The 27,622-nt window shown below is 39.1% G+C and overlaps 1 protein-coding gene across 1 annotated transcript; it reads left to right on the top strand.

The window, feature by feature from the left end:
- Positions 1–534: 534 nt before the first annotated feature.
- kbtbd8 (kelch repeat and BTB (POZ) domain containing 8) lies at positions 535–10,060 on the top strand. The gene is made up of 4 exons (XM_079856581.1): positions 535–594; positions 1,702–1,909; positions 4,795–5,912; positions 6,976–10,060. Exons 1-4 carry the CDS (start codon positions 579–581, stop codon positions 7,437–7,439), a joined length of 1,806 nt encoding a protein of 601 aa, XP_079712707.1. The 5' UTR covers positions 535–578; the 3' UTR covers positions 7,440–10,060.
- The last annotated feature ends 17,562 nt before the right edge of the window (positions 10,061–27,622 follow it).

Consider the following 27,622-nt stretch of genomic DNA (forward strand, 5'->3'; position numbering starts at 1 on the left):
GTGGCATTGTTCTTGCTCACTGGGGGTCTGGGCTTCCAATTATGTAAAGCTGCTTTGAAACAGTTACTATTGTTAATAGTACTATACAAATAAATCTTAAGTGAAAAGAAAAGAAAAGAAAAGAAAAGAAAAGAAAAGAAAAGAAAAGAAAAGAATAGAAAAGAAAAGAAAGAGGGGGAGCTGCTGGGTTGGTTTTGTTTACCAGGCTACATTTAAGCTTTAAGTTGTGGAAGTTGTAGTGCTTGCAATGGCATAAATGTCAATTCAATTTAAACGGGAACAGAAGACAAATGTGTCGAAGAAAAGTGAGGAAGAAAGATAAGATAAATAGATGTGTCACAGTTATTATTCAGGGCCGTAACCACCATAAACATGAGGGGCATATAAATATCAGTTAAAAACAAGCACAGACGTTCCTAATGGAATAAACTCCCCTGATATTGCTTTAACAGACGGCCTCGACAAAAGCCCATTGGCCGTCATGGACGCCCGGGCAACGCTGATTGGCTGCTGCCTGTTTCCGGGGCTCCGTGCCATTAGTGACGTCTTCCCAGTCGCTGTGAGACAGATTGGGGAGAATGGCTGCCAGTGGAGGTTAGATCTTCTCTTCAAAATCCAAACTTATGTCCAAAAGTTTTCTAACTTGTATACGCGTAATTTATCTGTGATATTATTTTGTTTTGATGGAATGTGATAGAGTTTGACGGTTTGATCAAATATACGGCGAACTCCGGAGGTTGTTTGGATATAGGCAGAAAAGTACGGATAGGTAGCAGCTAGCGAGACTAGCTCAGCGAGAGACTGTAAACACTCGCTTAAAGCTCGCTGGTTTACGATACCATTCATTCAACTACGTTAACATTCGTTTAACTGTGTACTTTCATGACAACAATGCGTTGTCACGGTATATTTCGTGCTATGAAACGGCTCTAGCCTGGATTTGAATGGCTCAAGACCGGACTAGCCTGATGTTGTGCTAACCGGTAAAACAGCACCTGGATTAGCACAGCTAATAAGTTAAGCATCGAAACTCGCTTACTCGTAGTAACCAAACAAATGTATTTGATCAGATTAGCAGGAGAGTATTAAATGTCTGAGCATGTCAAAAGCAATACTAGTTGTTTAGACCATATGGTTTATTTTTTTCCGGATCTAGTTGCACACATATAAGAGCTGTGGTTGGTTTATGGGAAACTTGTTTTGTCTGTTATTTTTGTCACTATGAATAGCTCTGAAACAACATTTGCAAGTAAGCTTGGATGTCGTTGACTTTTTGCACAGAGGATGTGGGTTGAGAACATCTGTTAAATGAGCTCTGTACTAAAGTCTTTGTTTTGTCAAGTTGTTGTTTAGCAGGATTTTCATTGAAACCCTATGTTTTTGACTCCGCCTTTAGTTCTAACGAAAATCAAGGGCTAGTTAAGCGTTAATGTCAGTTTAAAGGTTCGAATTAGGGCTGTAAAATCGATTAATCGTATCTAACACAAAAGTCTGTTTACATAGTATATGTGTGCATATAGCCTATATTATTATATTTATATATAATATATATTTCTGTGTGTGTAAACTGTATATGCACACATTTAGACATACTGTAAGAAATTAGAATGTAAAACTGTCATTGTAAAACAATCCTACTTGTAATTCATGTTGTTTATTGTCGCTATAAAATATTAACTGTCAAACGCTTTTGTCTTGTAGACATAGGAAAGCTGTTACAAGTACAGAATGGGACTCCAGCAAGCACAAGTTACAACGGGGTAGATGCCCTACATGCCTGTAATATCCTCCAGCAGCTTAAAGCCTTGTACGACGAAGCTCAGTTGACTGACATTGTCGTGGAAGTGGACCATGGGAAGACATTTTCTTGTCACAGAAATGTCCTCGCTGCCATCAGCCCTTACTTCAGGTAGCACCTGCACAGACCCCACCTCTAAACTTTAAGTATCAACCGTTTTTGTAACATTTGTTGAGAAATTGCAAAATATAGCCTAGATTGAAACACAGACCCTTCAATCATTGCAGATATGATGTATAAAGATTTAGTCATTCAATTATTTATTATTCACGGATATGAAAGTTTTAAACTGATTGATTAGACCAGGGTTTCTCAAACTCGGTCCTGGAGGGCCACTGTCCTGCACAGTTTAGCTCCAACCCTGATCAAACACACCTAGCTGTGAGCTTCTAGTGATCCTGAAGACATTGATTAGCTTGCTCAGGTGTGTTTGATCAGGGTTGGAGCTAAACTGTGCAGGACAGTGGCCCTCCAGGACCGAGTTTGAGAAACCCTGGATTAGACATTCAGTGTTTTCCTATTCATTTTGGCTGATAGAAAAAATTACGAGGGCACATTTAAACAAAAAAAAAAAGGATGGTTACAGAAAAATAATTTGTATATATAAAAAAAAATGCAATATGCCATAAATACGAATTGTCCTTTTTGATTTCATGGTGACTTTAATTACAAAAGAAAACGTTTCCTGATTCAATACAATATGAGCTCTATTGGTGGCATTTTTCCCTCAGTTTATATTAAAAAAATAAATAATTATGTTTACAGTAAAGATGCTTACAGTGTAAGTGCACAGGGACAGGCAATTAACATTAAAATGTCTACTGTTTCAAGAATATTGCTGCAAGACTTTGTTGGCATGAAATCATTCAAGACATTGTTTTAAAGGTTCAGCAAGTGATTTCTGAGAAACACTTTTGATATGTAAAAATCAACCCAAACAAACAGCCCTCCCTTCATTGCACAAACTGCACAAACCAAAAAAATGTGAAAAATAAAGCGAAGATGATAAATGAATGAGAATATATACAGTACACAAGAATATAAACTGTACAAGCAAGAGTTTGTTGTTAGTTGCCAGCAGCTCCAGACAAGTAATGACACTCAAAACTGTCCTGTTACTATAGATAACATTTCAATAACTGCATATCTTGGTTCTGTGAAACCACAAAACCAGTGTTACTCGCGCATGGAGCAGAAAAAAACGCAACCTCAACATCCGTTTTCAGGCCTTCCTGCTTGGGTTTATTAAAGTCGGCATGAAATCAAATTTGACAAATGTTCTTTTTATATGTAATATTGTAGTGTTTATTATAAATGATTTATCTGTGCACTTCATTATTTTTTTTAAATTCATGTACCCTTATAATCTTTAATCAAATACATTACCCTTCCATCCCCCCTCGAAACGACCTCTCTTCTCTTTCGGTCACGTGCCATGGCGAAAGGGTGCGGCCAGAGTCGATGAGGGTGCGGCTATCGAGATGCTCTCGAGGGTGAACTTGACTGATAACAGAGAATGTCTAATAAGGCTGATAACTTGACTTGACTCATCTTGGTTCGCGGGAATAATAAAATAAAATAAAAAATCCTTCATGGGAGGGTAACGGTGGGGAGTCCGGTGGAGAGAAATCCTCCACAACTGAATGTAAACTGGCATTCAAATCTGCCTCCATTTTGTTTGCAACGCCCAACCTCCAACGATCCAATCAATTCCCGAAGGACGAAATCAAGCCCCGCCCTACATTTTTTTCTAATTTCAGAAGCCGTTTCACTCGGATATACGTCACAACAAGGAAAAAATTACAATCTCAACTTCCGTTTCATGCCGACTTTAATGCAGATTGTCTATCGTTCTTACTACTTTGAGTAAAGATAAAGGATGGAGCAAGATTTGTTTAGCAAACTTTAATCAGTCTTAAACTTTAGTGCTCGGCTAATGTGTGCACTGTTATTAATACAGTTGCATGTGCACCACAATAAATTAGAAATATACACATTGGTTTGTTGATGGATATACACTTGTTATGCTGATGGTGAGGAATTATAGTTGCAACATCTCACAATGTACCTCAAAATAAGTAGCGTATCTCTGAGAAACGTCCTGCCCAAGCCGTCCTTGCGATGGAAGTCCGGGTTGAATAACTAGTTCTTCCAGTGTTTCATCATCGGACTCGCACTCGGATTGATATGGTAAAATCGACGCCATTGTTACTGTCTTTGCAGTAGGCTCTCAGAAAGGAGGGATTTAGAGAGACGGATTCATCTCATGAGTTGTTTGAGAATCATTGAAAAATGTTGTGATGTGCAATGTATATTATGAGAAAAAAGTGTTTTTTGACCTTTGCAAGTAAACCTACAACAGTAGGAGACAAACAAAATTAGGAAGCTTAAAAATAACATAATAAAGGCACTGTAATGTCTCTCAGTAGTAGGGTTAGGTATCATTTGAATTTTAGCCATTCCAATTTTGCATATTGATTCCGATTCTTAAAATAAAAATAAAATTTGGATATCATTCACATTTATTCGAAGTCTTTTTGACATTTTGTTGCAGCTGAATACCATGAACATAAATCATCAGGCTAAAGGACACTTGCACAAGGAACTTTTGCCTATGGTTTTAACAAAAATACCACAGCAAAAACAACTAGCCTAACTAATATACATGTCAAGCATTATTAAAGACAAGTAAACACTTAAATGAGAACAAATAAACAAATTAGCAACGATATAGCACAAATTAATACAACCGAACAAAGATACAAATGAAATAAACAGAGTTTTAATATTTTCAGGTAGGTCTTGTTCCTTAATATAGTAAACTGTAATCAAATGTAAAACAACTTGCAGGATTATTAGGCTGCTGTCACTTTAATACAGAATTCACGGGTCCAATATACTGTTGCACCTGCATTTTCTTTATCAACTGTTTACAATGATGCATAACTCCTGCTTTGTTGTGTTCACATTGTAATGGTGTTTTGTTTTATCTTCAGATCCATGTTCACAAGTGGCCTTACAGAGAGCAGTCAGAGGGAGGTGCGGATTGTTGGCGTGGAGTCAGAGTCCATGCATTTGGTTCTGGACTATGCTTACACCTCACGGGTCACTCTCACCGAGTCTAACGTGCAGGCCCTGTTTACCGCCGCCAGCATCTTCCAGATCCCAGCCCTCCAAGACCAATGTGCCCAGTTTATGATCAGCCGTTTAGACCCTCAGAACTGCATTGGGGTCTTCATGTTCGCAGATGCCTATGGCCACCAAGAGTTGCGTGAGCGTTCGCAGGATTACATCCGCAAGAAGTTTCTGTGTGTGATGGGAGAGCAGGAGTTCCTTCATCTGACCAAAGAACAGCTGGTCAGCATTCTCAACAGTGACGATTTAAACGTGGAAAAAGAGGAGCACGTGTACGAAAGCATTGTGCACTGGTTGGAGTACGACGGTCCACGGCGGAAGGTAGATTTACCCGAGGTTTTTGCCAAATGCATCCGCTTGCCCCTGCTGGACGAGGCCTTTCTGAGCCGTATACCCCCAGCCTTCGCCCTGGCCTTGTCCAGGGATTCCTCGGATAAGGGTTGGCTCAACGGCACCAACGGCTGTCCACAGCGGCTGGGTATGACTGCATCCGAGATGGTCATCTGCTTCGATGCAGCTCACAAGCACTCAGGGAAGAAGCAGACCGTGCCTTGCCTGGACATTGCTGCCGGGAAGGTGTACAAGCTGTGCAAGCCGCCCAATGACCTCAGAGAGGTCGGCATTTTGGTCTCATCAGAGAACGACATCTTCATTGCTGGAGGCTATCGGCCGAGCAACAGCGAGGTGTGCATCGACCACCGCGCAGAGAGTGACTTCTGGCAGTACGAACATGCTGGCAACAGGTGGCTCCCACGGTCGCCCATGCTCCGGGCACGCATCGGCTGCAGGCTGGTGCACTGTTGCGGGAAACTCTACGCTCTGGGTGGTCGAGTGTACGAAGGGGACGGACGAAATGCTTTGAAATCCGTGGAGTGCTATGATACCAGAGACAACTGCTGGACGGCGGTCAGTCCCATGCCGGTGGCCATGGAGTTCCACAGCACAGTGGAGTATAAGGACCGCATCTATGTGCTGCAAGGTGAGTGGGGTTATTGCAGAGTCGCCTGAAATCAGGGTCATCAAAGTGTACAAACACATATATCCTTGTAATTCATTGGCCTGTCATGTCTTCTAGCTCTGCTTAGATGATAAGGTCAGATGGGTTAACCTCTCTCAGCAAAATCAGCAATAACTGAGAGCATAAAAGAGCTAGAGTAGCTCTTAATCTTTAGGGATGCACCAACGTTTCAGCCCCTGAAAAAAAGTGCCATTGGAAGTTATTGGTCAAAATAAAAAAATACTTGTATAGAAAGAAAAATGTAAAGCCTGTCATGCTTCAGTCGCAATCCAGTTTGTGATGCTTTGCAATTTGATTGAATCGTGTGGTTAAAATAAAGATTGTTTATAGTCTATATTACACACTGAAACATTCATAAATACAAATTTACACTTTTGTCTTATTTTAAAAAATATTGGTAGCACTATTTTAGTGTCCTTGTGACAAATATCACATGTACTTACTGTAGTGTACTTTTTTCAGTTAAGTAGTTTCTTTTTAGCACTGTACAATAGAGTTGTCAAAAAGTGCTGACTTCGGTACCAAGTCGGTACTGAAATTTAAAAAAAGTGCTGTTGAACAGACTCGTAAACACCTCTGATTGCCCATTGTACTCACGCGCTCATCGGACATGTCTGATTGGCTACAATGATCACCGCTTTGTTGTAAATATACATCAAAGATGCTCTTCACCGAGCGCTTGCACAGATACAGACGGGAGCAGAAAGCTTGTGCTTTCAAACGCTCCCGTTTTTTAAAACACTTTCAAACACTTCCGTGTGCTCTGAAACGCTCCAGTGCGTTGATCATTGTAGCCAATCACAGACATATCCGATAAGCACGTGAACACAATGGCCAATCAGAGGTGTTTACGACTCCGGCCAAAGCGCCACAATTCAAAAATTTCAGTTCTGACTTGCTACCGGTACTTTTGACAACTCTACTATACAATATAAAATACTAATTTGTGATGTTATTTACATATTTAGCAATATTGGCAACCAGTTTGGATATTGATCATTCTTTTATTACGACTCTTTCTCAGGAGAGTACTTCTTCTGTTTTGACCCTCGCAAAGACTACTGGGGGCATTTACCGTCCATGAACGTTCCCCGTGCTCAAGGCTTGGCCGCCCTGCATAAAAACTGCATCTACTACATAGCAGGCATCTGCAGGAACCACCAGCGCACATTCACCGTTGAGGTGTACGACATCGAGCAGAACACCTGGTGCCGTAAAAGAGACCTCCCCTTCGAGCAGGCGACCAGCCCCTACATCAAAGTGCTTCTGCTTCAGGGCCGATTGAATCTGTTCGTTCGAGCCACGCAAGTCATGGTAGAAGAACACGTGTTCCGCACCAGCCGCAAGAACTCTCTCTACCAGTACGACGATGAAGCCGACCATTGGACAAAGGTTTACGAGACGCCGGACCGCCTCTGGGACCTCGGCCGACATTTTGAGTGTGTGGTAGCCAAACTATACCCTCAGTGTCTTCAAAAAGTGCTGTGAGTGGCGAGAAGGGGGAGATTATGACACAACGGGCTGTTTGAGACAGCTGATCAATATTTTTGGAGGAGGGTGATGGTGGTACTGCTCAATACATGGTGCTGTCTGTGTCCCCAACACCAGAACTGCAGGGGAAGTCTTAAAGCGTTAAAGGTTTCAATCAATAAACTTGAGGGTGCTTTTCGAAAAAGTTAAAAAAAATCAACAACAGTGTTTTACGTTTGACTATTGTGCACAAAGCACCCTCACAATTGCTTGTTTTACAGTTAGAAGAGTGAATCATAAGTGCAATTATCATTTTTTTTTTTTTTTTCACGGATGTTCAGTCATTTCTGCTCCATTGTTTCTTCAAAGTTTTTGTTGCTGTTTGGCTTGGGTTGTTGGCATGCATTGTTGGCGTACATGAGCAGTTGATGTCCTTAAGGACAAGCAGTATGTCAACAGCGGAGTAAAAAAATAGAATAATAGGTGAAAAAAATAAATATTTATAGCTATAAATATTCATACGGGTATGATGAGCGATTTTGCTCACTGTTAGTGTGAATACTGTTTTTTTTATTTTTTTTTATTGTCTTTTCTTTCAGTTTTTCAGATGTATAAGTTGACCCATGCCACCTACAAAGAGACTTTCTGTGGTTTGCTTAAGAACTTAGAGAAGTTTGATTATTAATGGATGTTATTTTGTTTGCCAAGATGTGGTTGTATTTTTTTTTTTAATCTTAAGTTTTTCTTTTTCCTTTAAGTCAACCCATGTTCTGCAACATCACAACAGTTTTTAATTTTCATTTGGACTCCAGCTCCCACGTCGAAATCTATATCTTTGCAATTTCACATCACCAGCCAGACTTTAGTGAGGTTACAAGATTATTCTCAGTCTCCATATTGGAGAAGAAAAAAAAAAAAAAAGGATACCAGCATTGTGTTGCTGAAATCAAAAGTGGGCAATTTGTTGACAGCCAATCAAACAACAAGAACAGCTCAGATCAGGAGAGAACATCGAGCGGGAGAAGAGGTGGCCAAAATGTGGATGCTTACATTCCACCGTCATTTATCGAGTCCTTGTATCTGAAACCTGCAGGTGCAGTGTGAATATAAATGCCTCCAAAATGCCAAAACGTGTTCAAGGAGTCCTAGCCTGCACCCCATGGCAGCAATAACAGGTGTTCTGTCATTGTTTCTCAGATAAAGTGCATTAGAAACTTAAGCAATGAATAATTCCAGGAAAAATGGCCTTTGTTGGTTAACGTTCAGTGAGATGTGTTGCTATCCAGGGATGTTACAGTGCCTGTTCATTTGAAAAGCCCAGGCATCATTGATGGTGTGAGCAAAACCTATATGAAGTCTTACAGTACACTTTGCTTTTGACTTTAGAAAAGGTCTGTTTTGCAAATGAATCCAGTCCTCCTATATATATAGCATTCATGTACTCACACATGACCTGTAAATGAACACTCTCTTTTATTTCTTTCCATCCCCTTATCTTCCAGTCGCAAACTATGGAGAAGAATAATCGTTTTTGGTGCTGCTTTTTTGACAATCTTGTACAGAATATACAGTGATTTTACAGCCATTTGTCGTTGCTTGACGCTTCCAAAAGTTGTCAGTCTTCTAAGTTATTGTCTCTCGACATCTGTTTGTTTTTTTCCGGCCTCATGTTTATTTCGTCATGCAGGTTCCTGATTTTGCACTACATTATTTCCTCCCTTGAAAGCGTCTCAGAATATAGAGCTCTGTTTTCAGACACGGAGACTGAGGACGTGGTAAGCGGCGTCTTTAAATAGGACAGCTGATGCGCTCTCATGTCGGGCTTTTTGGAGCCTGCGAGGCCGAGCCTCATCTGGGGTTTTGGTGAAGGGAGAGGGATGAGAAATGACATTGGCTTTGGTGCAGTTGGCCGCACGTTTCACATACGCTCAGTAGCACGGGAACCAGAAATGGACACTTCTCAGGATTATTGTTGATACACAGTACTGTATTTAAATGGTTTGTTGTATGTGTAATATACTGTACCATATGTTTGCTGTACTTGCACAGTTTTTGTAAACAGGATTTTTTTGTCCTTTATTTCTAACTTGAAAAGTAGATTTTTTTGGTTTGTCTGTTTTTCCTCTTTTCTGATATGGGTGTGTTTTGCTTTTTTTTTTCGATTTTAATATTTACTCTCTTAGGTTTGTTAGAGTTTATGATTTTGCTCTGTTAAATTGTGAATCACAAAACACAGGACATTAACACAAGCATTTGTTTCTTTTACAGAGTGTGTTCTTTTGTTTCTTTGTGATTGCGCCAGTCTTAAAGAACACAAAGCATTACAGAAAATAAGTTATGGCAGTGCTACTTTCCAAAACACCAGTCTGTCAGATGTTAAATAAAAGCTTTGAAAGAATTATAAATTATTCTTTTGTGTTGTTGGCTGCTGCAGGTGTGAATGCTCTACAGCCACTTCTTAATTTTTTTTCTCAGCTTGCGGTTAATTTATCCACAGAAGTTAAAACAGTGTTTTATTTTCCTTTTGCATTTCTGCTTAGCATTTTATTTTTTATGTCTTTGGTTTGCTTGTATGTATGGTGTGAGTTTAGTAAACATTCATTGATCTCTACTGTGAAATTCACCTTGCACATGATTTGAAAAATAAAACAATAAAAAAGTAAATGGTGTTACGTTTTTGAGTGAATAATTGGTAGTTGACGACTTCCCTGTTAATGCATTTCATTAGGTGCAATATTATATTGTGGCCTTTAAAATGTTTTGTTCATATTTAGAAAGAAGATGAATGTCACAAAAGGAAGAAAATACAAACCCAACCACAGATTTCATTCAATGTTCTTTTCAGTTCTTTGCACCTATCATAGCTTCTCTCTCTATGAAGTGGTTATGTCTCATAAATCACCCTGAGCTGAGATATCTATCCTGACTTGAGTTTCTGCTTTTATCTAACTTGGCTTCACTAATGAATTTTCAAAATCCTTGACCATCTACTTTAAAGAGTTTCAGATGGCCGTGCTTGTTCTCCCTCATGCTTCCTGTTTTTTTATGTGAGGGTTTGCTCTATTTAATTATTCAACGGAAAACTATTTATAATCAAACTGGGATGAGAACTGAATATTCATTAGCTCCAAAATTGTGACAATTGAGAAAATTAACTTGCCATCTTATCTAACAGATTTTTGCTCTCAAATTTGGGCAAATCTTAAAGATTCTGGCAGTACTTTTTGTTTAGCATTCGTTTTAAAGAGGAACTATTATGCTTTTTTACATTTTCAACTTTCTTTAGTTTGTAATGTTGCTGATTGAGAATGAAAAAGGTCTGCAAATTTACAAAGCACAAAGTCCAGATAGCATACATATCCGGGCCTCATCTGGGCCAACTATGGCACATATGGCTCAGTTCTGGCAACGGCAAAGGTCATATGGGACGTATCTGGCCCACACAAAACAAGCCAGTTTAAGTGCGAGTTGTGTCTTGCTGTGTGTGGCCCATGTGAACTTTGCCGCTGCCAGAACTGAGCCATATGTTCCATAGTTGGCCCAGATGAGGTCCGTATATGTATGCTATTGCTACACTAAGGTTGAGTCATCGCCATCACGGTATGTGTGCCAGAAGAATGTGGCTTCAGAAACTGAAGCGAGCTCCGCAGCAGACTTCTACCCGACAGTCAAAGCGGTGTTACATCACAAAAGTGCAGACTCGTAGGAAGACCGCGAGGCTGCCATTTGGGACAGGGCCTTAATATGTTGAAACTTGTGGTTTTGGCAAGGGACGAGACTTTTCCTAAGCATGTTCAAAGCATTTGACCAGTCACGACAGTCCAGTCCAGACCAATCAGAGCATATTGTGATTTTTGGAAGGAGCTATAGAGGGGAACTAAACAGAGCATTACTGACAGACTGGGAAGAGAGGTGCTGCAACAATAAGGTGTTTTTTGAACATTCAAGGATGAAAACCTATTCTAGTAGACCCCCAAAACAAAATCAAGACTTTGTAAAAGGACATAAGATAGAGTCTTAAAGACACAGAGCCTCATTTATAAAATGTTGCCTAGAAACCATCCTACACTTCCCAGACAGCAACATAGTGTCGGCCCAGATCCGACCCACATCTGGGCTGTGTGGAATCCACGTGTACTAGATGTGGGCCGGATCTGGGCTGACACTTTGATGCTGTCTGGGTTGATCTTACGATCATTTCTCAAATCTGCATAAGTGTGTTTTAGAGAATGGAAAAACAATGTGATTATGCCTGTGTGAATGTGAAATTTATAAATCGCAAATGATTTTGAAATTGTTTGCAGCTGAATGGTTTCAGATCTCTGCCTTGTAAACGCCACCTAATTAATTTTTTTTAACATAGAGCACCAGACAGCGTCCAAATCCTTTCCTTGAAAATGATCAGTTCTTAAAGACACCCAGACAGCAACATTGCGTCGGTCCAGATCCAGCCCACATCTGGTACGTTTGGAATCCACATGTCCCAGATGTGGGCTGGATCTGGGCCGACACTATGTTATTCTCTGGGATGATAGCAAATGACAAACATATTACATATAAAATATACCACATGAACAGGTTTCTAAGTGTCTATTATAGCAGCAGCACACAGGAAGAACATATAAAAAAGACAGAGAGAGAGAGAGAGAAGGGAGAAAATGAGTACGAGACCCAGCGGTCCCATGTGTAATAGCAAAGGCAGAGGGCTTCATCATACTGCCCTTGGCTTCACTTTCCCCAATGTCACCCTATATGCAGTGGAAGAAAGACAGCAGGAATACATCAGACACGCTTCCATTGCTTCTCTTCCACACACACAAAACAAATGCTCCCAGCTGGAGCTCCATCATAAGCTCACCTGAGCAGCTTTGACTTTGGCAGTCGGGCTGTTGAAAATGTAATGGAAGAGAGACCTCTGATACCAGAGGAGAGCCCACTTCACTGAATCGAGGTACATGCAAAGCTGTTATTTCTTTTGTTTAGAAAGCAATGACGTAAAAACAAAAATCCATTATGATGGAGACAATCAGAATGCAAGGACAGCCTGAACGCCTGCAGCTCAAGTGAAATGAAAGACTTTTTTTATGCTTTCATTTTCATCCATGTTTTTTCCTTCGAGCCGTTACTGTAAGGATTTCTGTCTGGTGCTTATTCATGAGGATGTGAGGCGTCCTACCTAATTTATTGCCAAACCCAATCACAAAAGCTTTTCAAGGTTGTAAGCATTCGCAATGAATGATAATCGCACCGTTGTCAGCTGGTAACTGTAATCTTTGAAAATGATCCATGTCTCATAAACATGTAATCTTCCATGTGTTTATGAGAGATGCTGAATTATGAGAGGTTGCACATTTTGTAAGCCTGGAAAGACGAGCATGTAGTAATCACCTTTGTGTGGAATCTTCTTTTGATTGATGTTTTCTATTGTTCCTTCACGGTGACATCGTAATGTGGATGAAATATGATTGATATTCTGTCTCAGGGGTGAAACAAGAATTCAAAATGTTTTGATTACTGAATCATTTAAGAAAAAAGAAAGAAAAAAAGTGTACAATAAATGTGTTTGTGTTTTCCAATTAATTTCCAAACCTGCCCTCTCAAAGCATTGAAAACATCAGTCAAATGAATGATTGTATTCAACTTTTATATAGCAACTTTTTCTTAGAAGACATCCTGCAATTGAAAAGGCCTGAGGTGACCTTAATATAGAGACTTTACGATTATAGGGAAAAGGGCAATTGCATATGGTCATCATTATAGACTGAATATTAATAATGCCAAAAACATAATATATTAATTCTATCATCTTCTAAACATTATATTCATTAGATCAATTAATAATATTTTTAATGTATAATACCCTGGTTGGACCCCTTTTTGCCTTCAGAACTGCCTTAATTCTTCATGGCATTCGACAAGGTTCTGAAACATTTCTTAGAGATTTGTCCATATTAACTTAGTTGCTGCAGATTTGTCGGCTGCACATCCACAATGCGAATCTCCTCTTCCACCACGTCCTAAAGGTGCTCTATTGGATTGAGATCTGCTGACCATGGAGGCCATTTGAGTATTGTGAACTCATTGTCATGTTCCAGAAACCAGTTTGAGATGATTTGAGCTTTGTGACATGGTGTGTTATCCTACTGGAAGTAGCCATCAGAAGATACACGGTGGTCATAAAGGTCTTATGGTCAGCAGGCTGTGGTAGGCTGTTGCGTTTAAATGGTGCTCAATTGGTACCCAAAGTGTGTCAAGAAAATATCCCTCACACCATTATACCACCACCAAACTAAACCCTTGATACAAGGCAGGATGGATCCATGATTTCATGTTGTTTATGCCAAATTATGACCCTACCATTTGAATGTTGCAGCAGAAATCGAGACTCATCAGACCAGGCAACATTTTTCCAATCTTCTATTGTCCAATTTTGGTGAGCACGTGTGAATTGTAGCCTCAGTTTCATGTCCTTAGCTGACAGGAGTGATCTTCTTCTGCTGCTGCAGCCCATCTGCTTCAAGGTTTGAGGGTGTTGTGCGTTCAGAGATGCTCTTCTGCATACCTTGTTTGTAACGAGTGCTTATTTGAGTTACTTTTGCTTTTCTATCAGCTCGAACAAGTCTGACCATTCTCCTCTGACCTCGGGCATTTTCACTCACAGAACTGCTGCTCACTGGACATGTGCTCTTTTTCGGACCATTCTCTGTAAACCCTAGAGATGGTTGTGCATGAGAATCCCAGTAGATCAGCAGTTTCTGAAATACTCAGACCAACAAACAAGCCACATTCAAAGTCACTTAAATCACCTTTCTTCTCCATTCTGATGCACAGTTTGAACTTCAGCAGATCGTCTTGACCATGTCTACATGCCTAAATGCATTGAGTTGATGCAATGTGATTGGCCGATTAGATATTTGTGTTAACAAGCAGTTGAACAGGTGTACCTAATATATTGGCCAGTGATATCATTTTTAATAGGCTAATATAATGTAATATGGCATTTTTTAATATTATTTAAAGGGGTCCTATTATGCCCTTTTACGAAGTCTTGATTTTGTTTTTGGGGTGTACTAGAATATAATCCTTTCTTGCTTGATTGTTCAAAAAACACATTATTTTTCACATATTTTACATTATTACAGTACCTCTCTCCCCAGTCTGGCTCGAACGCGTCATTTATTTCCTGTTTCCATGAAGCCCCTCCTCCTCGAAATGTGCTGTGATTGGTTAGCTGGCCCAGTTTGTTGTGATTTACACCACTTAGCGCTTGTTCGGGAAATGTCACACCCCTTACCGTAAATACAAGCTCTATTCAGATGTAAATATTAAGGATGGCATCAATTTGTGCACACTATTCTTTTAAATTGGTTCTTTATTTGTTTTAAACAGACGACTTATCCGTTTCTGCTAGTCATAAATTTGAGAAAATGAGCATATGAACCATTTTGCCCTGCTGCTTATATTTATCACGCAGTAAAAATGCCCCTCCCCGCACCCAAAACCAGTCGTCTGTGGATAAGAATTCGAAACAAGTACTGGTGGGACGTTGTCCAGCGCCACTTCACAGACGCTGAGTGAAAGGAGTCTTAGAATGACGGGACACTGAATTATGTAGTCTCACGTAGCTAGACCACAGTGGCAGATCTGGACTCTATCGCAGCGCCAAGGACCGCCCAAGAGGATGTTTGACTGATATGTGACGCAACCAATCACAGTTCGTTTTGTTCCGCGTCATGTTTAGGGGTGTGACAATATAAGTTCGATGTCCCCACAATAACACACCGGTGTGCATCTAATAAATTATTAATTCACAACGTTGTGCAAGTTTACTGCAACAATGGAGCCGTGAACTTCACATACTTTTGAAAATCCAGCGTTTAGTTGATCCTGGTAAGCGCTCATTGTCACAGTTGTAAACACAACGGCTTTCTTCTTTCACGAGGGGTTTTGGCGTCATGGCATTTGTTTCCAGGAGGACCGATAAAGAACGCGACACACACGTCTCCCGGACATCCTGTAGAATTCAACAAATCAGATCGCGACTTCGAAACTCCTGAAGTGTTTCCAGAAAAAGTGTGCCATATGCATCAGACGTTCAGCCAACGGTCCGTGGGCGTGAGACTATCATTTATGACACTTTATTCAACAGGAAGAACAGCTTGTTCCGCGTGTCATACGTCATGACGCTATTTCTTCGTCATTGCACGTTTTTTCACAGTTTTAAATCCGATCAAGTGTTTACATGTTCTCCCGATCGGATTAGAAAAGGAATAAACCATCCCTTTCATTCGGATTGAGCTCAGTCGGATCAATTAAGGTGTTTACATGAAGGCTTTTCAGTCCGATTGAGCCGTTAATCCGATTACTAATGGATTATTTGGTTGCATGTAAACGTAGCCACTGTCTTTCTAATGCAGCTCAACCAGGCCTCACACCATTTTTTTCATATTCTGTTGGCGGAGATTATTTAAATAATTAACATTATGACTTCACAAGATCTGTAAACTGTAAACGTGTTGTAGTCCAAATGAGTCATTCGTTGTAGTTCTTGGAAAGTGGATTCCGTTAAATAAAATATCTCCCTTTGGAGTGGACTTTGAGCTTTGTAACCTTGCAGATCTTTTTTTATGCTCAAACAGCAACATTACACACTAACTAAAGTTGAAAAAGTGGAAAAGCCAGCAAGCAATTTTGCCAGATGTCTAGGCTAAAACATGGCAAAATTTGGGCTGTCAGTGAAAATTTTATAGACGTCTAAACCATAGCTCAAGAATAGTCATCAAATAGTTAACAAAGAAATTAAATGAGTGAAGAAATTAAACCAAACACCTTGTAATCACTGTTTACTTTGCTTACATGATGGAATATCTCACAAGTTATTTTGGCAAAAACGACATGTAACCAAATTCAAGGTTATTTTGGCTAGAAGTTGGTTAACTCATAGCCGCACTATATCGAGTCTATAGTAAACCTAGATGGTGAAATGACAGATATTGCTTGCTAGGACCACATTAATTAAATTTCAAACCAAATTCGTCAATCAAAATTGAGAACTGTGACTGTGACAGTTGAATAAATTAGATTGCATTATGCTTATGAGATCATTATTTATATTTACAGTTCATTTAAAATTTATAAACATAATTTAAAATGACATATACTTTATGCATATGCAACCCTGGCTATAAAAAAAGAAAGCAAAAAAAGAACATTAACAGAAAGATGCATCATCAAGTTTTTCTTGCTTGGGGTTGTTTTCCTCAATACGAAACGTGACTGTGATCTAATAGGTGTCATCAGAAATGGGTTTTTATTACAGTTGGAGAGGATACGAGATGAATTGAGAAGCAATCTTGCAAGTGACTGATATTTGAGAGTATATGGGCGTAATGGTACTGAACAAATCTTTCTCATCAAAATGCTTTTCTTCCGCTCACTCTTTTTCCCTCTCTAGGTCACGTAGTAATGAATCGCTATGCGAGCAGGCAGGTGCTCATCGTTGGTGGAGTGATGTGAGGTGTTGCTGCTATGGTATTAGAAACACTATCACACTATTGCACATAAGCAAGTCATCGGTCTGATACTTTGAAATGGGAGCTGTAAATTTCCATTATTAATTAAGCAATGTCACACAAGCAAGAGTGCTTCTGAGTGCTGCTTTTCAGACCCATCATTAGATTGTAACTGTGATATTCCATAACGAGATAACATCAATTAACTTACTCTATAGACACAGCTATTGAACAGCTAGGAGCTGTTCACACTGAATACATTTTCATTCCAGTGAACTGATTTTCTTTTGTTGTGCTAGACAGAACTTTGGGAGAATTGCATCTTTTACATGCTCAAACAGCAACATGATTACACACTAAAGAAAGTTGAAAATGTAAAAAAAGCATACTAGGACCCATTTACCTACTATACAATTGTGATTGATTTTGAATGAATCAGTGTTTTGAATGAATCGATTGGGTGAATGAATCATTGGCTCACTCATAATATTCTAGTCGCCACCTACTGGCATAACGATGTAACTTGCAGAAAGAGTCGTTGAAAAATCCCCACCACTAATGCACAGACTGACAGCAATTTGTCCAACTTACAGAGCAACATGTTTTGGTTGATATCGCTGGAGGGTAAGTGAATGAGCACTCTTGAGTATATGGGCTTTAAAAGCCAGATTTCCAGTTGTTTCTCATTAGTTAGGCCTTTGGGTCTCTGTGAACTCCTAAAACACATCTCCACAGATCATGATAGTTCCATCGCCCCTCCCCGCGGGGCTGAGCATGCATGCTCTGGCAAAAGATCATGGCCATGTCTTGTTCTCTTTGTCTTGTTTTCACTCTCTGAATGTAATTACATCTGTGCCATCCCATTGCCCCGGGAGGGGAGTGCAGTGCAGTGCATGTGTTAGCCCTGAAGGACTGCCCAGTGAGCCTCATTATCCTACCACAACCTGCCACAGAGGATATGAGTATAGATAAAGAAGGAATTAGTGGCCTCTGTGGCCACATGTCACCCCAAAGCGCAGCACTGACTGTAAACGCTTTCCATAAGCCCAAAGATTTAGTCCAAACATGCAACTTAACATTACTAACACTACAAACCACGAAATATTTGAATGGTGCATGCTAGGTTATGAGAATAATAATTGTAATTTGTAATAAATATCTAAAACTAGGTTGGCTTATTAGTGGTGTTTACTAAGGCAAGCATCACTGATGCTATACGGTAGCTCAAACTCATTTAAAGGGATAGTTCACCTAAAAAAAATTAATTCTGTCATTAATTACTCACCTTTGTGTTGTTACAAACCCATAAGTCTATCGTTCATCTGCGAAACACAAATTAAGATCTTTTTAATGAAATCTGAGAGCTTTCCGTCCCTCCATAGACAGCTACGCAACTACCACGACCAGAGATCATAAAACTAATCCATATGAATGTATTGAAATTTTCTGAAGAGACTCGATTGCTTTATATGTTGAAAATATTTAATATAGGTTTTTATTCAACTATAAACATTGATCAGCGAACATTTAACAGAAGCTCAACCGAACTTGCTTGACACGTGAGAACAAACCTCTTGCTGAAGCTCAAACGTGCTGCGTAACATGAGAATGAACTTCATTGGTTCTTGCATGTCGAGCGAACATGCTTGAGCATCTGTTTATCACAACTGATGTGTGAGTTGATGAATGTTTATATGTAAATAAAAGCCTAAATTCAATCTGTTCTTCATATAAAGCGATTGTGTCTCTTCAGAACATTTAACAGAACTCAATACAGGTTAATTTTACGATCTCTTTATGAACTTTTTGAAGCGTCAAAGTGGTAGTTCCGTAGCTGTCTATGGAGGGACAGAAAGCTCTCAGATTTCATCAAAAATAACTTCATTTGTGTTCCGAAGATGAACGAAAGTCTTACGGGTTTGGAATGACATGAGGGTAAGATGACAGAATTTTAACTCTTTGGGTGAACTATCCCTTTAGGCTCATTCACAACAAGAACGATAACTATAACAATAACTATATTAGCATCCACACCAAAACACCATCATGTTCTGTTTATTATAAGCGCCCGCCGCAGTTATATTGTCTTTATTGTCTTGACACTTTAAATGTTCAAGCTCTTTAAAGTTGGGTGGATTCTGATTGGCTGTCTATATTTTTACAGTTCATCTCTCAAGTGATTTCAACAATGTTATTTCCCTGTTTCATTATCATAGCAATTGCTGTGTGGATGTTGCTATTCTCATGGAACTACAAATATTATTACAATTTTATCATTATAGTTATAGTTATAGTCCTTGGTGTGAACGGGCCTTTAGAGGTTTATCAAGTATTAAACCTCTAAGTATGAAACTTTATCATGTAACTAATTTTTGTCTAATGGATGATAAAATGAGTCGACTTCCAGTGAGGGAGGGACCATGAATTATTGGAAAATAAAAAATGTAGGGTAAAGACTTGGTTCTACACATCGGTTGATGGAGACAATTCTGAATGTGAGCTTGCAGACGACTGTAAGAAAAGGAAACGGCGTGGACTAAATGATTGGAGAAGAATGACATACATCACCAGACAGAAGTCGCCATTTCACCAGAAGATTGAGTTTCAACATTTTGATAAAAGAAATTGGATAAATCGTTAACAATAAGATCAACAACATGCATTTAGAAAATATGCCTGAAATAAATTTTCAACAGCTGTATTTCAGTATCTGTCTGTTTGGACATTTCTATCCACAACCATGATTTCCAAATCTCATCTCTCAGGTTTATAACTAAACGGCATGGAGTGACTGCATCAACTGCTCTAGAACTTTGTGATTGGCCCTAACGCTTGACTTTGGACATGCTCAAACCATTCACCTTACTGCTTTGTTCACACATAGCATCAAAACAGAACTTTTCTGGCACAGTTACAACTTCTGAACTGCAATTTTGACAACGGGTCCTGTTCACAGATGCCCTTTAAATATAAAAATATTAAAAAAATGCTGCATGTGTGAAAGCACTTCTAACATTTTCAAAAGAAGTGTCACCCTCTCTCCTTCGAAATCTTCAGGAACTCATCCATATACTGTAACTTGAGAAATGCTGACTGCTTCCTTCTGACAAGAAAGTTGTCACTTCCTGGAATTCTCAACCTCTTTCACACTTGCATCATGCTGACATCAGGAAAAGATAGTCTGTCTCTGATGTCTTCTTATGCCTGTAATGCCCTAAATCCTTGCTCCTGGGATGTGGTGTTATTATGGTCTCAAATTATCTCTGAATTTCTAAATGAACATTCACACAAAGCACATCAATCCAAATGAAAAACTTCAGTGATGTCATCAAGCCAGAAAGACTTATATTCAAGAGTGCATAGACATCATTGTTCAGCAAAAAAAACTCTGAAATGAGAAACCTCTTTCTCCCTTTACCTACATCTCTCTCTGTAGGTGAAGATGAGTGTGATGCTCATTTGGAAGAGGAAGCAGCGATAAATTGGATTTTTTTGGTGAAGGAGGCATCGTTCAGTGAATTGTCCAGAGTCTCTAATTTATTACCATTTAAATGGAGGAATCATTTCTGAAATTATTTCAGCTTCCGTTAATGAGTTTTTAGTTGCCAATGTGAAATGAGATGGAACCCTAATGTGCACAGAGCAGAAATGGTCTTAATTTAATCACAGACCACACCACATTTAGGAATGGCCACAGCCACACTAGCCTCAGAAATGGAACTCATTTGGTACCAATCTTTATTTTTCACAGGCTTTGGGCTCTCCTTCAACCTTCCCTGACAGTTACTGGGATGCATTTCTAAGCCAGGAGGCCCCTAGCAGATGGTTTTGCTGCCATGGCAGGAAGTCCAGTCTTCATCTGAGCTTTGGCTCCTCTAAATCTGCAGTGTTTTATCCGTTTTCCTTTATCTTGGTTGACCGAACAAATCTGAGAGTTTTCAATACGTATTATGGCTGCGTAATGTTGAGTGATACTTCATTTTCAGCTTAGGATTGATTTTTTTTGCCCATAACTAGGTTTTCATTCTTTTTCATTGTCATCGCAAAAAATTTTTCAACTGAACCCACGACTGAATGTTATGTTTTGAAAAGCACAAATTGATATTTAATGAACTCTTTTGATATGACAGAATGTGTTAGCACATTATGAAGCACACTATAGTAAAAGTGATTTATCAAACATGACTTTTCAAATTGCATTGTCAATATTATCACTTTCTCTTGCAGCAGATATAGATTTTTAGAGCAGCCCAAACAGCTTAGTGTCGCTTTAACAAAGGACCATTTGTGACAAGCAAGAGGTGCAGTTTCAAGCATGCACTTTCCCTGCAAATTTAGTTTTATTTTCTCTTATTTAGTTAACTGGCTGTGTGCTCAACATCATCCACTGTGCCCCATCAGCCAAACACTGTGAAATGAATTAATACTCACCATCATTTAGATACTCTTGCCATGGTAGACATGTTTGCCAGGCCTGGAACTAGTGCATTGGCCAGTACCAAATGGATTCAGACTCGAATGTACCATTTGTTTAACCCCCTAACAATGGGGTTGGCCTTGTGGCGTATCTAGCCTTTTTTGGCATTGCATTCATCATAGTTGTTGCTTTTTGGAACAAAGCTTTGGTTATTTGTCAAATGGTCCTAATAAAGAACTTCTCGTATATGGCAGAACATTTTTTATCTGTGTGCTGAGATTTCTTTAATTCTGGTAAGTTGGAGTAGAACCTTTTATGCTGCGTTCACACCAAACGCGAATAGAGCATCTGGTGCGAGTGATTTCAATGTTAAAGCTAAACTGTGTAATATTTTAAGTTGATTTTTAGCAAAAAACACTTCGTTCTTTCAAAATTATATGTTCTCATTAATGTGTAATCACTTCAACCAACTAATTAAGTATTCTCGTAAGTGTATAATCAGCCATTTAGAATACATACGAGCGAGTCGCTCAAATGGCGGAAGCCATTTCATAATTCAATCCATCTTGAAAATATATTAGACAAAGAGGGACATACCTGGAAATTCAAGCTTCGCCTTTCGCGTTTTTACACTCAGTGGCACCGAGACGAATGCGAGAGGGAGATTACTTGCGACTGCCGGCAGATTTGAAATAATACAGCCACCGTAGGAGTTAACTCATTCAAAATGGAGTATAGCAATAGTAGAATATAATATTCAAAATAGCAGTTAACTGAGTATCACTAGAAAGTGAGTATAGTGAGCATCACTAGAAAGAGCACCAACAGTGGTATCCATACCACAGTTTGAAAAACATTGATAGTTTTTCAATATTTAATATACTGTATTTAAAATTTCATATACATTTTCTAAACGAAGACATATGGACAGGCGCTCTGCAGCTGGGATAGAGTGCATGTTGTTGGTGTCCTGAAGGGTGATCCTCGTTCCGATGCGGTAACTCTCTCGATGAATGCTCGATCAACATCAGCCATCTTGCAAACAGACAAGCGGATTTTGCCTCAGACGCGCGTAAAAAGCAAAAGTTTGAAGCGAAATTGACGCGCGTCTGAGGCAAAATCCGCTTGTCTGTTTGCAAGATGGCTGATGTTGATCGAGCATTCATCGAGAGAGTTCAATTTCGCTCTGGACGCGCGAATGGATTCAAAATGTTCAAGCGTCCAACTAGACGCGGTAGACGTGAATTTGACGCGCTATTCGCGTTTGGTGTGAACGCACAGTAAAGGTTCAGTAAGGGATTTTTGAAAAACGCTGTTGAAAGTGGATTTGCACACTTGTAGCCAATCAGCAGTAGGGGGCGTGTCCACTCATGATAGGGGAGGAGATAGAGTGAGCGTGAGCAAGAGGTGGCTCAAGAGGTGAGAGATGGCTGAGACACATTACAAAAGAGAAAAGCTCAGAGGAAAAAAAAAAGATTTATAATCAGGCAAGGACTCACATTAATATTAGAAAAGCTTCCCAGTGCTGGTGAGACCTAAGCGGGAAGGCCTGAAAACGGACGCCGAGGTTTTGTTGTATCTGCTCCATACGTGAGTAACATAGTTTTGGATGTCATGTCTGGAGGTGGTGTGCTGTATAATAACAACAAACTCTTGCTTATTTATACTCTTGTGTACTCTATGTAATTTTTTTGTGCATCCTTGTCGGTCATTAGGTCAAATGATTATTTCGGTCTAAATGAGTCTACTCCATCAGGTTACTGTTATAAGCATGAGCCCCGTCTGATTGGTCGTGGCGGCGGTGTTGCAACAATCTATAGAGATATTCTTAATGTTACCCAGAAAATTTAGTACTTGTACTAAATGTTACGCTCTCAGATGTAAGAAAAAAAATCCCTAATATTTCTAGCTTTGGCTACCGTATATAGACCGCCAGGGCCTTACGCTGATTTCCTAAAAGAGTTTGCAGATTTTCTCTCAGATCTATTGGTCAACGTCGATAAAGCATTAATTGTTGGAGATTTTAACATACACGTAGATAATTCAAATGATGCGTTAGGGGCTGCGTTTACAGAATTATTAAATTCCAAGCAAAACGTCACCGGACCAACTCATCGTCTAAATCATACACTAGATTTAATTATATCACTGTAATATGTCATGCGGCGCCGCGTTCACCAGGCAGAACAATCCTTCCATCCACCATAGATAATTTCTCAAATTGCTTATCTGATCTGTCTCAGCTGCTGCCTGAACCCAAACAAACAGATGAACTAGAGAGACTAACTAGCACTATGAGCACCATTCTCTCTAGAACACTGGATTTTGTTGCACCCATTAAATTAAAAAAAGTCAGAGAGAAAATTAAAGCACCATGGTACAACAATACTACGCATGTTCTAAAGAGAGAAACCCGTAATTTAGAGCGTAAATGGAAACAAACTAATTTAGAGGTCTTTAGAATCGCGTGGAAAGACAGTATGTCACGTTATAAAAAGGCCCTAAAAGAGGCCAGGGCTGAGCACCTCCACAAAGAAAATAACCAAAATAATCCAAGGTTTTTATTTAACACCGTGGCTAGACTAACAAATAAACAGACGTCACCTGAACAAAATATCCCGTTACAGTTTAGTAGTAATGATTTCATGAACTTCTTCACTGAGAAAATAGAAAGCATCAGAACCACAATTGTAAACGTTCAATCTTCAATCGCGCCTTATAATTCAGCCTCAACTATCACCCCGCAAGAACAATTACAGTGCTTTACAACTATAGAACAAAAAGAGTTAAATAAACGTATCACTTCATCTAAAACAACATGTTTATTAGATCCTATACCAACTAAACTACTGAAAGAAGTGTTACCTGTAGTGGAAGAGCCTCTCCTCAATATGATTAACTCATATTTATCTTTAGGTCATGTTCCAAGAACATTTAAATTGGCAGTTATAAAACCTCTCATTAAGAAATCACAATTAGATCATAATAACCTAGCAAATTCTAGACCCATTTCAAATCTTCCATTTATGTCTAAAATATTAGAAAAAGTTGTGTCCTCTCAACTGGGCTGTTTCTTGCAAGAAAATGACATCTATGAAAAGTTTCAGTCTGGATTCAGGCCGCACCATAGCACTGAAACTGCGCTCGTTAAAATCGCAAATGATTTACTTTTAGCTTCTGACCAAGGCTGTATCTCAATACTAGTTTTACTTGATCTTAGTGCTGCGTTCGATACTATAGATCACACAATACTCTTAGATCGACTACAAAATTATACTGGTGTTCAAGGACAAGCATTAAGCTGGTTCAGATCATACTTATCTGACCGCTACCATTTTGTCTATTTAAATGGAGAAAAATCGATCATAACTTCAGTAAACTATGGAGTGCCGCAGGGATCTGTGTTAGGCCCTCTATTATTCTCAATATATATGATGCCACTTGGAAATATTATAAGGAAACATGGAATTAGTTTCCATTGTTATGCTGATGACACTCAAATATATATTTCATCACGGCCGGATGAAAAAGCTAAATTATCCAAATTGACAGAGTGTATTAAAGAGATAAAAGATTGGATGACGCGTAATTTTCTTTTATTAAATCCAGACAAGACAGAGGTAATACTTATCGGTTAAAAAAAACGCCCACAAAACCTCTCACAATACAACTTTAACATAGTAGGATGTCCTGTTACTTTATCCTCTAAAGTAAAAGACCTGGGTGTCATATTAAATTGCAACTGTCTTTTGAAAATCATATTTCATATGTTACAAGAACAGCCTTTTTCCACCTTAGAAACATTGCTAAGCTACGTAACATGCTATCAGTTTCTGATGCAGAAAAGTTAGTTCATGCATTCATGACCTCGAGACTAGATTACTGTAATGCTTTATTAGCCGGTTGTCCTGCATCCTTAATAAACAAGCTACAGTTAGTCCAAAATACAGCTGCTAGATTTCTTACTAGATCAAGAAAATATGATCATATAACACCGATTTTATCATCACTACATTGGTTACCTATAAAGTTCCGTATTAATTACAAGGTATTGCTACTGACTTATAAAGCCCTAAACGGCTTAGCTCCAGTCTATTTAACGGATCTTCTATCGCCCTATAATCCATCGCGCTCTTTAAGATCACTAAATTCGAGGCTTTTGGTCATACCTAGGATATCCAGAAGATCCACCAAAGGAGGGAGAGCATTTTCACATTTAGCTCCAAAACTCTGGAATAGCCTTCCTGATACTGTTCGTTGCTCAGACTCACTCTCCCAGTTTAAAACTAGATTAAAGACGCATCTCTTCAGCCAGGCATTCATATTATATTCTTAATCTTACAGTTCAAACTACAATCCGGCCTCTAGTTCATAAACGCCAGAGGAGAACTGGCCCCCGACTGAGCCTGGGTTCTCCCAAGTTTTTTTTTTTCTCCATTATGTCACCTGATGGAGTTTCAGCTCACCATTAGGTCACCTGATGGAGTTTTTTCGGTTCCTTGCCACTGTTGCCTTTGGCTTGCTCAGTTGGGGATATTTTGGGAATATTTAATTTAATTTTATCAATCAATAAATTTCACTAGAAACAAACCTTGTTGTATTATTTTAATTTAATACTGTGAAGCTGCTTTGATACAATCTGTATTGTGAAAAGCGCTATACAAATATATTTGACTTGACTTGACTCATTATCTTTGCTTAATTTTTCGCGAAGCATTATCTTGCTTCCCTTCTGCTATGATAAAAGAGACACTCTTGCATTGCGTGTTCATGCATTTTGGGGGCGGAGCAATGAAGGGAGGGGTGTGTTTGTTTGAGTTTATTTCAAATATCAACATTGTTCAACAATAGAAATTGCATATTGCACCTTAAATATTTAAATATTATAATTGGCATATAAAAACAACATTTATATGTATAAATACAATGCCATTCAAAAGTTTGGGGTTTTATTATATTTATATATTATTTAATGTTAAAATATTTAGCCATTATTAATTGTTTAGAAAATATAATTTATAGACCATGACCAAGAGATTGCGTAAGCTATTGTTTTTCTCCCATTTCACCCAGAAGTTAAAAGAGCCTCAAAGCTTTTGTCATCTGACTTTCTTCATCTGGGTCAACCATAATATTTCCTATATCCCCTGCCTCGCCATAGGTATTAAGCGCTGGTCTCAGGCATGGCAGGACAATGACATTAACGTGGCTTTACAGTTCTTCACTTTCCCTCACTTTTCTCTCAAAGGAAAAGGTCACGCTTGAAGCTTAATAAAGTAGTTGAAACAGAACGAAACAAACAAAATCAGAGCCGAGCCAAAAACAGTTATTCTCTCTCCGTCTCTCTCTAGGCCTGCCTGGCTAATGCGAGTACACAGAGGTGGTGTGGTAATGCTTTCCAGGGTGTCATTATTGTAAGACATTCCAGCAGAATTGGATTATGGTCGGCGAGTGAGATTTCGCAGTGAGCTCAGGGAGGGAAAGAAAGGCAGTAATTGGTCACGCTTATTTACTGCTGTGAATCAAGTCGTCCCGCTTTGAGTTGCAGTGCACGCCCGCTTGAGGATTTGACTCTTTGCACAAATTACGGAACGTTTTCCGAGTATAAGTAGCTGGAGGCGTAATGAAGTCTCCTTTCGCCTCACACTCGCTGATTTCACCGTTGTCCCTATCGGCCAACGATAAACGCCCATGAACTGCCCAACGGACCCTAGACTGCTGACCAAGGCTTCTGTGTGTGTTGACACCACATTACATCATGCTCCATATGGGCAGCTATCATTGAGGACTTTTCTGCATTGAGAAATGTGTTTCTAAATAACTTTTTTGTACTGTGTAAATCCAAAGGTGCAAAAGACGTCCTAATTTTGGTGTATTTGAACATAGCATACCTACAATAGTGGTCTAAACTATATTATGGACCTACTTGATCCAGTGTGTTGGAGATAAGCAAAAATGGTTGAAGTGTGTTTTCACACTTTCCTTAACTTTCTTAACAGGTTTCTGGATATAAACACATGAGAAGAATAAAAAAAATCATGTATTCATGCACAGCTGTTTCAAAGCAATTTAAGAAGCGTTCTAGATATGAAACCCAAGGCTGTAGATATAAATTGACAGAAAAGGCTTACTCATGTTGCAGCTAAGTTTTGATTAAATATAGGTTTGGTTTTGGTGGCACAGGAAAATAGGCAGTATTGACCTGTATTTGGACAGGAAGTGGCTACCTCAACAGATATATTCTTGTGTTTTTATGACAAATAGGATTTTTT

This window comes from Squalius cephalus (assembly GCF_949319135.1).
Source record: "Squalius cephalus genome assembly, chromosome: 22".
In the NCBI taxonomy this organism is placed as follows: domain Eukaryota; kingdom Metazoa; phylum Chordata; class Actinopteri; order Cypriniformes; family Leuciscidae; genus Squalius; species Squalius cephalus.